Source organism: Cervus canadensis, chromosome 22 (genome assembly GCF_019320065.1).
Source record: "Cervus canadensis isolate Bull #8, Minnesota chromosome 22, ASM1932006v1, whole genome shotgun sequence".
NCBI classification, from domain to species: Eukaryota; Metazoa; Chordata; class Mammalia; order Artiodactyla; family Cervidae; genus Cervus; species Cervus canadensis.
In genome coordinates this window covers 52,952,949-52,967,029 of record NC_057407.1, presented here as the reverse complement: position 1 = coordinate 52,967,029, position 14,081 = coordinate 52,952,949, and the positions used below count along the sequence as shown (strand labels likewise).

The 14,081-nt window shown below is 37.0% G+C and overlaps 1 protein-coding gene across 1 annotated transcript in view; it reads left to right on the top strand.

Annotated features, from left to right (window-relative positions):
* The window catches only part of STT3B (STT3 oligosaccharyltransferase complex catalytic subunit B), a 102,661-nt gene that overhangs the window by 42,921 nt on the left and 45,659 nt on the right, over window positions 1-14,081 (top strand). Inside the window, exons 2-3 of the mRNA XM_043441938.1 lie at window positions 9,263-9,371; window positions 12,899-13,186. Coding sequence (XP_043297873.1) covers window positions 9,263-9,371; window positions 12,899-13,186 — 397 coding nt within the window. The remainder of the gene's footprint in view (window positions 1-9,262; window positions 9,372-12,898; window positions 13,187-14,081) is intronic.

Sequence of the window (14,081 nt, the reverse complement as noted above, 5' to 3'; positions counted from 1 at the left end):
ACATAGTTCTTTTTTTGTGTGTGTGTGAGAACTTTTAAGATCCCATCTTCTCTTAGCAAATTTCAAGTATATAATACAGTATTACTAAATATAGTCATCTTGCTGCACAGTAGAGCCTTAGAACTTATTCATGTTTTAATTGAAGTTTGTAACTTTTGACCTGTGTCTCCCCATTTGTTCCATCACCCGTCCTCTGACATTCACCATTCTACTCTCTTTCTGAGTTAAGCTTCTTTTTTTAGTTCATATGTAAGTGATACTATTCAGTATTTTTCTTTTTCTGTCTGGCTTCTTTCACTTAGCATAAATGCCTTTCAAGTTTGTACATGGGTCACAAATAACCAGTGGCAAGGTTTCCTTCTGTTTGTGGCCAAATAATGTTTCATTATATAAATGCATAATTATAAAATATGTGTATATATACATGTTATTTATGTTTTAATATAACTACATTTTCATTATCCATTCATATATCAACAGACCCTTAGGTTGTTTACATATCTTGGATATTAGAAATAATGCTGCAGTGAACATGGAAGTAAGTGCTGATACATCTTCTGTATACTAATTTTGTCTCCTGTGGATATACAGGAGACCCTTGAAGAATGCAGGTTTGAATTGCACAAGTGTACTGATGCGCAGATTTTTTTTCATTGATAAATGCAGCCTGCAGCTGGTTGAATCCGTAGATGAAGAGGAACTGCAGATGTGGAGGAACCAAGTATCTTGGAGGGCTGACTTTTTCAGCAGCAGAGGCTTGATGCCACTAAACCTCATACTCCTCACAGGTCTACAGTGGACCCAGCGGTAGCATCTCTGGGTCGCATACTAGTTCTATTTTAATATTTTAAAAGGAATCTCCACACTATTTTCCGTAATGGCTGTATGAATTTACATTCCCACCAACAATACACCAAGGGTTCCCTTTTCTCCTTGACAGCATTTTTTTACCTCATCCTTTTGATAATAGCCATCCTAACAGATGTAAAGGGTGTATCTCATTGTGGTTTTGAGTTGCGTTTCTCTGAATAGTGATGTTGAACACCTTTTATTTTTCCTATTGGCCACCTGTGTGTTTCTGGGAAAATACCTTTTCAGGTTCTTTGAACCTTTTTTAAAGTCATATTTTGTATGGGTTTTTGGCTTTTTGTTTGCTTTTGAGTGGTATGAGTTCCTTATATATTATAGATAGTAACCCCTTATTAGATATATGGTTTGCAAACATTTTCTTTAATTCCATAGTTTGCCTTTTCATATTGTGTATTCTTTCCTTTGTTGTATACAAGCCTTTTAATATATAGTCCTGCTTATTTATTCTTTACTTTTTTTACTTGTGTTTTTGGCATCATATCTGAAAAAATCGTTGCCAGTGCCAGTGTCAGGAAGCTTTTTCTCTATGCTTTCCTGTAGGGATTTTATGGTTTCACATCATACATTGAAATCAGTAATCTATTTTGAGTTAATTTTTTTGTATGGTGTAAGATAAGGGTCCAGTTTCATTCTTTTGCATGTAATATTCAGTTTTCTAACACCATTTGTTGAAGAGACTAGTCTTCCGTCATTGTTTGTCCTTGATGCCCTTGCCAAAGGTTAGTTGTAGTTTTTTTCTGGGCTCTGTATTGTGTTCCAGTGTTCTCTCTCTCTGTCTGTCTTTTTTTTTTTTTTTTTTGCTAGTAACATACTGTTTTGGTTACTATAGTTTTGTAACATGATTTGGAATCAGGGAATTTGATGCTTCCAGTTTTGTTGTTCTTTCTCAAATTTGCTGTAGCTATTTAGGGTCTTTGGGGATTCCATGCAAATTTTGGGTTATTTTTCTGTTTCTGTGGAAAATAGTATTGGAATTTTTATAGGTATTGTATTGAATACGTAGCTTGCTCTGGGCAAAATGGACTTCAAAAAATTTTTTTTGTTGGAGAATGGTTGATTTACAATGTTATATATATGGACATTTTAACAATACTGATTTTTCCAGTCCATGAGCATGGAGTATCTTTCCATTTGCTTTTGTCTTCATTTATCAGTGTCCTATACTTTTCAGTGTACAGGTCTTTCACCTCCTGGGTTAAATGTATTCCTAAGTATTTTACTGACCTTTTTTTTTAACACACTACTTTGAAGCCATCTGGTCCTAGACTTTTCTTCGAATTAGTAATCAGAAGCCCCCAACAGTCACCTTTCTTGTTATTGGTCTGTTCAGATTTTTTAAATTTCTTCCTGGTTCAGTCTTTGATATAGGTTGTTTCTAAGAATCTGTCCATTTCTCCTGGGTTATCCAATTTGTTGATATGTTAATAATAATCTTTTACGATCCTTTGTGTATTTGTGGTAGTAGTTGTAATCTCTCCTCTTAATTTTTTTCTTTTTAAATTTTTTTGCATTATCATGTGGTGCGTGGGATCTTAGTTCCCCAGCCAAGGTTCAATCTTGTGCCCTCATCCCTGTATTGGAAGCTCAGAGTCTTAACAACTGGACCACCGGGTAAAGCCTCTTCTCTTTCATTTCTGATTTTGTCTTCTTTTTTCTTAGTCTAGCCAAAAGTGTGTCAGTTTTGCTTATCTTAAAAAGTGGAATAAAACTTTTTTCCTTTTTCAGTCTATTTCATTCACTTATGCTCTGATCTTTATTTCTTTATTTCTGCTCTTTGGGCATAATTTATTCTTTCTCTGGTTCCTTGAGGTATAAAGTTAAACTGTTTATTTGAGATCTGTTTTCTACTAATGTTGATGTTTATTGCTATGAACTTCTCAGATTGCTTTTGCTACATTTTGCTGTGTTTCCATTTGGGTCTGTCTCTTTTTTTGGACCCATTGATTAAGGAGAATATTGTTCAATTTCCACATATTAGTGAATTTCCTAACTTTCTTATTGATCACTAATTTCATACCGTTGTGCTCAGAAAAGATACTCAGTATAATTTCAGTCTTAAATTTGTTAAGACTTGTTTTGTGACCTAACATATGAAGTATGGAGCACCGAAGAATTGATGCTTTTGAATTGTATTGGAAAAGACTCTTGAGAGTCCCTTGGACTGCAAGGAGATCAAACCAGGCCATCCTAAAGGAAATCAGTCCTGAATATTCATTGGAAGGACTGATGCTGAAGCTGAAACTCCAATACTTTGGTCACCTGATGCGAAGAGCTGCTCATTTGTAAAGACCCTGATGCTTGGACAGATTGAAGGCAGGAGGAGAAGGGGAGGACAGAGGATGAGATGGTTGGATGGCATCACTGACTCAATGGACCATGAGTTTGAGTAAACTCTAGGAGTTGGCGATGGGCAGGGAGGCCTGGTGTGCTGCAGTCCATGGGGTCGCAAAGAGTAGGACACGACTGAGCGACTGAACTGATACGAAGTATCCTGGAGAATATTATCTGTGCACTTGAGAAGACTGTATGTTCTACTGTTAAATGGAATGTTTTCTATTAGATTCATTTGGTCTAAAGTGTAGTTCAAGTCCACTATTTCCTCCTTTATATTCTCCTTCTCATCTCTTCTTTGAAAGTAGGGTATTAAAGCCCACTACTATTATTATATTGCTATCTATTTCAGTTGTTATATCTTGATGAATTGATTCCTTTATCATTACATAATGAATGACCTTTTATCTCTGTTACAATTTTGGGGTTTTTTTGGTCTGATAAAAGTATAGCCAATCTTGGTCTCTTCTGCTTTCCATTTGTATAGAATATCTTTTCCCATCTCTTCACTTTCAGGCTGTGTGTGTCTGTAAAGCTGAAGTGAGTTACTATTAGCATATGTTTGGGTATTGTATTTTTAATATATTTACTTACTCTATGATTAGTGTATTTAATCTGTTTCCATTGAAAATAATTATTCATAGGTAGAGATGGTTGGAGATCAGTCCTGGGTGTTCATTGGAAGGACTGATGCTGAAGCTGAAACCAGTACTTTGGCTACCTCATGCAAAGAGGTGACTCATTGGAGAAGACCCTGATGCTGGGAGGGATTGGGGGCAGGAGGAGAAGGGGACGACAGAGGATGAGATGGCTGGATGGCATCACCAACTCAATGGGCATGAGTTTGAGTAAACTCTGGGAGTTTGTGATGGACAGGGAGGCCTGGCGTGCTGCGTTTCATGGGGTCGCGAAGAGTCGGACACGACTGAGCAATGGAACTGACTGACTGAAAGACTTAACTACTGCCATCTTGTTAATTGTTCATGATTGTTTTGTAGTTCTTTTGTTCCTCTCTTCTCTTGCTATCTTCCTCTGTGATTTGATAGTTTTCCTTCGTGGTATTCTTTCTTTTTGTATCTACTGTAAGTTTTTGCTTTGTGACTACCCTGAGGTTTAAATAAAACATAACAGTCGACTTTAAGCCGTTATATCAGTCTTTTTATGTTTTGTATTTAACAAGTTATTGAAACTGAAGATATTTTTGTTTTTGTCTTTCAGCCTTTATACTAGTTAAGTGATTTACACACCATTACAGTACTAGAATATTCTGAATTTGCTTATGTCCATATCTTACCAGTGAGTTTATACTGTATGTTTTTAAGTTACTAATTACTGTCCTTTCATTTCAGCTTGTAGAACTCCCTTTAACATTTCTTATAAAGCAGGTCTGGTAGTGGTGAACTCCTGCAAATTTTCTTTCTCACTCTCTTTTTTTAGTTTGGGAATTTTTTTCCTGATGGTTAGCTTTGCTGAGTATTCTTAGTTGGCAGGTTTTTTCTTCTAGCACTTTGAATCTGTATACCTTATTCTGGTGCAAGGTTTCTACTGAGAAATCTGATAGCCTTATGTGGGGTCTCATGTATGAGTTTCTTTCCTCTTGCTTTCTGAGTTCTCTCTTTGTCTTTGATTTTTGATAGTTTTATTAGATTATCTCTCAGTGAAGTCCTGTGTGAGTTGAATATGTATTGGGGCATGTGAACACCACATGCCGGGATGATTCAATTTCTCTCCCCAGATTTGGAAAGGTTTAAGCCATTATTTCTTTAAATAACCTCCCTACCCCTATCTCTCCTTCTAGAACTCCTATAATGCAATCATTACCCTTGATGATGGCCTATAGTTGATGTAGGCTATTTTTTACTTGCTTTTCTTTTCCTTTGCTTTGATAATTTCAAGTAACCTTTCTTCTGTTTTTCAGATTCTTCTGCTAGTTCAAGTCTACAATTAATGTTCTCTACTGCATTTTCTTTTTCATTTTGTTAATTAGCTCCAATACTTCTCTTTGGTTTTTTTTTTTTAATTAATTTATTTTTTTTTATTAGTTGGAGGCTAATTACTTCACAACATTTCAGTGGGTTTTGTCATACATTGATATGAATCAGCCATAGATTTACACTTATTCCCCATCCCGATCCCCCCTCCCATCTCCCTCTCCACCTGTCTCTGTTGAAATTCTTATTCTGTTCATGTGTATTTTCCTGATTTGTTGAGTTGTCTATCTGGCTTCTCTGGTAGCTTGCTGAGCTTCCTTAAAACAATTACTTTGAAGTCTTCGTTGAGAAATAGATCTATTACTCTGTGGTCAGTTACTGAAAAATAATTGTGTTCCTTTGGCGTTCTCATGTTTTCTTGTTTTTTTTTTTTTCTTTAAACATTTCTTGTAGCCTTACTTTTGTGTAGTGTGTTAGTCACTCAGTCGTGTCCAACTCTTTTTGACCCCATGGACGGTAGCCTACCAGGCTCCTCTGTCCATGGGCTTCTCCAGGAAAGAATACTGGAGTGGGTTGTCATTCGCTTCTCCAGGGGATCTTCCCAACCCAGGGATTGAACCTGCATCTCCTGTATTGCAGGAGGATTCTTTACCATCTGAGCCACCTTTATGTCTGCCCATTTTATGAAATAATTTTGGTGGGGAAAGACCTTCACCTGTGGGTAAGTGCAAGAGTGATGGCTGGATAGACTAGCAGTTCTTACCCTGGGGAAGATCCAGGGGTGTAGTCCTCCTGCATTCTAACAGCTGAGTTTAAATGAAGACTGCAGGCTGCGGAGGTTCTCAATGGCCAAGGCTGCAAGTGTCCATGTGGGCTGTAAGGGCTACTGGGGACCTTCTGATCTTTGTTTCTCCCATGGTGAGTTGTTGTGGCCAAGGAAATCTTTCTTGGCACCTGGCCCAGCTCACCGGTGTCCTCCTAATTGTGGTGTTACTGGCTAATGTGTGTGGAGTCACCGTGGAGCTGGGAGCTAGAGCACAGGCAGTCGTGGCTCAGCTGCAGATCTGGGGCCCGGAGCATGGGGACTTGTCGAGCCACGCATGGAGCCGGGGTCTGGAGCTCAGGCGGCTGCAGAGCTGGAATCTGAAGTGTAAGCACTTAACAGTGGTTCTGGGGTTCGAGAGTATTTGTGAGCCCGTGGTAGCCCTAGTCTGGGGCAGTGCAGCAGCAAATCTTTCTTGTTGAGGGCATAGCAGCGTCTCCCTCTCCAGGGGCCCTGTGGCAGTGATGACTTTCGGTGAAAGCTGTTGTCCTCTGCAGAGCAGGCCACTGAGGTCTGCTCTGATGAATACTTACGGGGTTCTCCTTTATGAAAGCTCTCATGGGTGCTGTTGTCCCCAGTCAAAAAGCCTGCCTGGGTCCACCACAGAGCAGACCACGGGGAGTGCAGGGGTACCTGCCACGTGGCTGGTACTGATGGCCTCCACCCTTCGTTGATCCTGGTTGTCTCTAGATGTCTCAGCTAAGCCTGTCACCCTAGTGATCTTCCGTCTGTGTGGTTGCTCTCCATCTTTTGCTTCATTGTGCTGCTGTAGGATCTCAGTTCTACTTGAGCTTCCCTAAATATTTTCCTTTGTAGATAGCTGTCTGTTATTTTTTTGGGGGGGTATGAAGACTGCTATCACCTACTGTGCCATCTTTTCAAATGCCACCTCTCAAGACACTTTTTGTCTTGTTACTAATTTGCTTTGCATCTTTAACCTTTTTAATATTTAGCTTATTTTTAATTTGACATTCAAAAACTCAAATAGTGCTTTTACCTTACTTTATTTCACAGTAATAGTAGCAGTAGCCTCTGGGTGCTTTAGGGACATAATATTGTTTATTTATCAAAGCCACCTTATTGACAGAGGTACAATTGTTACTCCTTTTTTTTTTTTTTGACAGAGGAAGAAACTAGACCACAGAGAGTATAAGTCATTTGCCCAGCCAAGGTCATATAGCTAGTAGGTATGGAAGCAGGATATCCAAACCCAGGCAGTATGTTTCTAACACTTGTACTCTAAACTTCTTGGTTACACTTCCTTTCAGGCTGTGTGGCTTATCTTACTTCTGAAGTTATTCTTATGTCTGTTGGTATTAGTTCTTCCGTTGGTTGATTTCGATGCTTAGTTTTCATATTGCTTATTTTTCTCATGTTTGATTTTTGGATGTGTGCTTATTTTGTATTAGATCAAGTCTGTCTTAAAATATTACAGCATTTTGTTTCTAGTGATCGTGTGTTGGAAAGTCGTGACTTGCTGTTGGGAAGGATATATCAAGCTGATTTTGGATATGAGGATTTACTATTCATCTGGAAAGCATTGTTCCACTCTTTGAATTACTTGGCTATGTGTGTTGGAGATACTGCTGAGGCCCACTTCCTTGCTTGGCAATGGTCGTCTAAGGGCATCCACCTGCCTAGCAGTGCCTATTGCTCATTACCCTGAGGTTGATGCAGGATTTTCTCTTGCCTCTCTCCCTCCCTCAGCAACTTTATATTAAACATGAACCATCCTGAATATAGCCTTTTCAACTCTCCCCCTTCCAACACCCAAGCTGCACACATGTACACACACACACACCATAGTTTGCAGTTACTTCAGGTTGCAGTTTGGATTGTGGCTTCTTCCATCTCATTTCTTGTTCTTTGTTATTTTGTCTTTCATTGATCAAAATTCTCATTTGTTAAGGTCATGTTCTTATTTCACAGTACAGTTACTGTTCATCTCTCATGGTTATTTATAACTTAACTCTTTGTTTCTGTGATTTTTAGAGTTATAGTAGTTCAGTCGCTAACTCGTGTCCAACTCTGCAACCCTATGGACTGCAGCATGCCAGGCTTCCTTGTCCTTCACTATCTCCTGGAATTTACTCGCATTGATGTGCATTGAGTTGGTGATGCTATGTAACCATCTCATTCTCTGCTGCCCTTCTCCTTTTGCTTTCAGTCTTTCCCAGCATCAAGGTCTTTTCCAATGAGTCAGTTCTTCACATCCGGTGGCCAAGGAATTGGAGCTTCAACGTCTATTCTTCCAATAAATATTCAGGGTTAATTTCCTTTAGTATTGTCTGATTTGATCCCACGGGACTCTCAAGAGTCTTCTCCAGCACCACAAGTCAAAAGCACCAATTCTTTGGTGCTCAGCCTTCTTTATGATTCAATTCTCCTATACATTCATACCTGACTACCTGGAAAAACCATAGCTTTAACCATACAGACCTTTATCAATAAAGTACTGTCTCTGCTTTTTAAATACCTGTCTAGGTTTGTCATAGCTTTCTTTCCAAGGAGCAGGCTTGCATCTTTTAATTTTGTGACTGCAGTCACCATCCACAGTTATTTTGGAGCCTGAGAATATAAAATCCATCACCGAAATCACTTTTCCCCCGTTTGTTTGCCATGGGAGCATATGCCATGATGTTAGTTTTTTGAATGTAGAGTTTTAAGCCAGCTTTTTCCCACTCTCCTCTTTGACCCTCATCAAGAGACTTTTTAGTTCCTCTTCACTTTCTTCCATTAGAATGGTGTCATCTGCATATCTGAAGTTGTTGATACTTCTCCTGGCAATCTTGATTCCAGCTTGTGATTCATCCAGCCAAGCATTTTGCATGCTGTCTTCTGCATATAAGTTAAATAAGCAGGAATTGAAAGCAGTCATATTGAATATACAAGCCTCATTTTGGTGCTGTATTCTATTAGTGGTTTTTAATCATTTGAGAGTCATTGACATCTTTGAAGATTTGGTAAATTTTATGTACCGTCACATTTTTTTGTTCAGATGCATAGCTATGTACCATCTGTACCCCAAGCAATGGCCAAATGTTAATTTGATCATTACTAGTTTTGTAGACTTGTTTTTGGGGGTGAGACTGTGCTCTGTTTTTAGTTATTTTTAGAGGTATAAGCCAATTTCTTAGAAAATAATCTGTTCTTCAGGTTTGAGGAAAATTGTTAGGAAAGATATATTTATATAGCCATAGATTTATGTATAAAGAGTTAAATATAAAATATAGTATTAGAAAGCTAGAGCTATTTATTTTTAGTAAACCAAGTTTTATAACATTTCTTTTTTTCCTATTTTCTCTAGGTTTAACTATAGATCAACACATCATCTTGCGTCTCATGGGTTTTATGAATTTTTAAATTGGTTTGATGAAAGAGCATGGTATCCACTAGGAAGAATAGTAGGTGGTACTGTAAGTATATATGCAGTTACTCATGTTAATCTTAAACTTTTTCAGTGATTTGAGTAAATCATTCATCACCAAGGTGATGGCAGTTCTTAAAAGTTTTATATAGTTAACTGATACATTTTCTGTGACTAATTATCTGTTATTTAATTTGTTAAATCTCTTTTTTTGATACCCTTCTTCACACACCCCCACCTCCTAGCCTGTTTTGGGGTTATCTCATACTAGCCATTATTTCTGACAAGTGGTGGAGGTTAGGAGGAGAAGCTCTTGTCACACTCTTAAGTTCAGGTTACTTGTGTTTTTGTTTTGTTCTATAGAAGCTTTATTGAAAAAACATTTTGGAAGGAAATAGAAATGTAGAACAATCAGATAATTCTAATTTTTGAGGTCCTAAATCTGTCTCAAATTACTCCAGGTAGATTAGGTACTGTTCATAATTTATGGGAAATTATAATGTCCAGAAGATGATAGAAAGGAAAATGTTTTTAGGATTTGGGATGTAAGGAGAATGGCTTGAGAGAAAATGAAAGACAAGGCACCTACTGGAGAAACATATACATTTAATATTTTTTTCTTGATGAGGTTTATCAATTTTAGTAGATTTTTTAAGCGAAAGAAACTTTGTTGATTATTAAATATTTGTCTTGTGTTAACTTCCATTTGTTTCCTTCCTCCTACTTTCTTGAGTTTGATATTTTTATCTAGTTTCCTGATATAGTTTGCTCAATAATTTTCAAGTTTTCTATGTTACTAATTGTTTTGGAGCTCCAAATTGCCTCTTGATCACTGTTCTAGCTACATTGCTTAAGTTTTGATATGTAGTGTTTTCATTATCATTCAAGTCAAAATGTATTTTAATTTCTGTTATAATTTTCTCTGATTCATGAGTTACTTAGGACTGTATTTAACTTTTAAATATAAGAGAATTTCCTCATCATCTTATTTTGCTTTTTACTTCAAATATATTAATGTTAGAAAATAAATTCTGTAATTTTAATCCTTTGAAATTTATTGAGACATGATTTGTGGCCCCAAGATAATACCAAATTTTATAAATGTTCCCTCTTCGTTTGGAAGGAATATGTTCTCCATGATAGTGAGATGTTATATTTATAATCTGGGACAACTTTTTATCTTTGTAAATAGGGATAATGATACAGAAGAATAGTCATGATAGCCTCTGAGGTTGATTAGAAAGGTATTGAATGGTGAAAGATGTGGTAGATGACTATATTATCTGTACTGCTTGTGCTGTGAATGCTGTCATGTCTTTTATTGTACTAATCTTTGATTACTATAGTTTATTTCCTGGTATGTTTATAACTTTTTATCTTGAATTCACCCTCAGTGAAGGCTGGTTTTCTGAGATTCCTGGTGTCCTGGTATTTGGGACCATCCTTAGAATAATCTTTTTCACTTTCTTTTGCTGGAGCCCTCAGAAGTTTAGGACTGTTTTAGAGGTGGTTTCTCAGTCTAAGTTTCTTATATGTGAAGTTGGTATAAATGTGGAGAGGGCTTCCCTGGTGACTCAGTGGTAAAGAACCCTCCTGCCAGTATAGGAGATAAGGGTTGGATCCCTGGGTTGGGAAGGTCCCCTGGAGAAGCAGATGGCAATCCACTCCAGTATTCTTGCCTGGAGAATCCCACGGACAGAGGAGCCTGGTGGGCTACATTCCATGGGGTTGCAAAGAGTTGGACATGACTTAGTGACTCAGCTTGCATGTATAAATGTGGAACCCCTACCTCACCCATGTGGTGAATGAGTTATTTCTTGTTTTGTTTCTATCGAAAGATTTGAAAGTAAGGCAGAAGTTGCTTACTGTTTCATTTGATGGATGGGTAGAATTCATCTAGTTTCATAAACAGGCCCTGGGTTTGTGCTGGGATTTAGGCCTTTTCTTTAATCTCAGTGGTGAGCAATAACTATCCCCCAACCACCTCAAGTACCTAAAGTATATATTAGGGCCTCGAGTGGTTTTTTTGTTTGTTTTTTAAGACTTCTGTGGCATCAGTCCCTAGTTTGAAATGCTTCTTTATGTTTGGAACCTAAAGGATTCCCTTCCAGGTTCTCTTTCTTTTAAGGTTAAACATGCTTTTTTTGTTGTTGAGTGGTTTTGTTTGTCTAGAATACCTTGATCTTTTCATCTACTACTTCTATGTATTATTTTGTATGTCAGTTCAATCTACCATATTTAGATACTTTCAGATTTATTTCCATTTAAAAAAAATATTTCCAGCAAAACTGTTCACTTGGGACCTGGTATTGTATATGTAATGGAGCAAAATTTTAATTTTTAAGAATGGTGATGATTACCATACTTTTTCCCCTTTCCTTACCCCACTCTCCTTCCATGCATTCAGTAGATAATGTGCATCTATTTTATGCCTATCATTGTTATTTGGATGCTGGGGAAATTTTTCTTGTTATTCTGGAGCTTGTATTCTGTGAGAGTGTTTATTTATTTATTTATTTTTGGACATGCTGTGCAGCATGTGGGATCTTAGTTGCCCAACCAGGGATTGAACCCATGCTCCCTGCATTGGAAGTGCGAACTCTTAACCACTGGATCACCAGGAAAGTCCCCAAGGGTATTTACTTAATAGACAGTAAGTAAATAAGTAAAATAAATACTATGTGAAGTGGTGATAAGTGCTATGGAGAAAAAGCAAAGGAGTGGGTTTAAAGACCATGGAAAGTTTGCAATCTTCAATAGTATGGCTCAGAAAGTAAATTTATAACATTCTTTGTAGTTTCAGTGATGGAGAAAGAAAAAATCTTTTAGGATGTAGCTAATGATGAAAGTGTAAATACACATTTTAATCACAAATAGCTCAGAAGTAATGTCCTGTTTATTGTTTGTTGAATCTTAAATGTTTCATGTTCCTCCTTTGGGGAGAGGTTGAAGAGTACAGCTGTTAACTGGGCCTATTCTAGTTTATTTGCTTTCCATTGTTAAGTATTTTAAGAAGTGTAAAAATGTCAACCTTCGAGGAATTCCAAAATATTATATTTGAATTCACTAACTAGTCCTCCTCATCCTAGCTAGAATTGTTCACTTTCCAGATCTTGACCTTGAAGGGAGGAAGGAATCATTTATAAATATCACTTAAATAATAACTGCACATAACTTTTTTTCATCTTCTGTTTATTTCTCAATCCCTTAAACACAAGTATGGACAAAATTGTTAAAACCCCATACTTAAGGATGTGCTAGATATAGAACCCTGTTTATAGTGAAAGAGTTAGTGGGGACAATTATAAAGTTACCCAGTGTTCCATTGTTAAAACATCTTCACTTGTAATCCTTCATTCAGTCTGTTCTTTCTTCTTTTGCTTAAATATATATCTCTGCATATGAGAATTTTTTGTGTCCGGTTGAAAAAGAACATTTAATTTTGTAGTAGGTAAAGAAGGCAAACTGTTGTGAGAGCTTATTCTCAACCTAATTATGTAATAATAAAGAGCTTAGTGTTTTCAGCTACCTCCTTATATTTGTAATTAAATTTTCCTTTTTTTTTTTTTTCCATAGGTTTACCCAGGGTTGATGATAACAGCTGGCCTTATCCATTGGATTTTAAATACATTGAACATAACAGTTCACATAAGAGATGTATGTGTGTTCCTTGCACCAACTTTTAGCGGCCTTACATCTATATCTACTTTCCTGCTTACCAGAGAACTTTGGAACCAAGGAGCAGGACTTTTAGCTGCTTGCTTTATTGCTATTGTACCAGGTTACATTTCTCGGTCAGTAGCTGGATCCTTTGATAACGAAGGCATTGCTATTTTTGCACTTCAGTTCACATATTACTTGTGGGTAAGTAACACTTGATGTTTTATTATCATTAATTCCCATAAACTTTCTACTGAAAGTTGTCATTATAGTTGCATGCAAAAAACTGTTACTGTTCATGACAAATAAGTCACAGCTCCAGTAAAAGAGGCTATCGGAAAATAAGCTATTGATTTTTTTGTTGTTTCTTTACTAGTGGGGAGAGAGGTCAAAAATACTTAAGAAAGCTGAAGTGTGGTTCAGTGGCTTAGGATGTTGAATTCTGTGTGTGAAATTTGCATTATTTTACGGTTGCAAAGTTATTTCTTCTTTCCCTATCTGTATACCTTCTGTTTCTTTTTCTTGTCTTGTTGTATTAACTAGTACTTCCAGTATGATGTTGAAGAGGAGTAGTAAGATGATCCTCACCTTGTTCCTTTTCTTAGTGGGAAAGCTTTGAGTTTCTCACTATTAAACATGTTGGTTATAGGTTTTTTTTTGATAAATCTTATTTATCAAGTTGAAGAAGAGATCCACTTTATAGTTTGTTGAGAGAGTATCATGAGTGGATGTTGTTTTGTCAAATGCTTTTTCTCTACTGATACATGATTGATCCTTGAACAACACAGGTTTGAACTATGCGTATCCATTTATACATACAGTTTTCTATTAAATACATACTACAGTACTTCACAGTTTGGTTGACTCCATAGATCTGGACCCAAGGATTATGTAAGGGCCCTACTATAAGGTTATATGTGGATTTTTTTATGCCAAGGAGGTAATCACTGTTCAAGGTAATTACTTGTTCAAGGGTCAATTATAGTTACATATAGTTGTAACTCCTTGTAAATTCTTTGACCTTTTGATGTCATGAATACATTATTTTCAAATGTTGAACCGGTATTTCATACCTGGGATAAACCTCACTTGATCATGC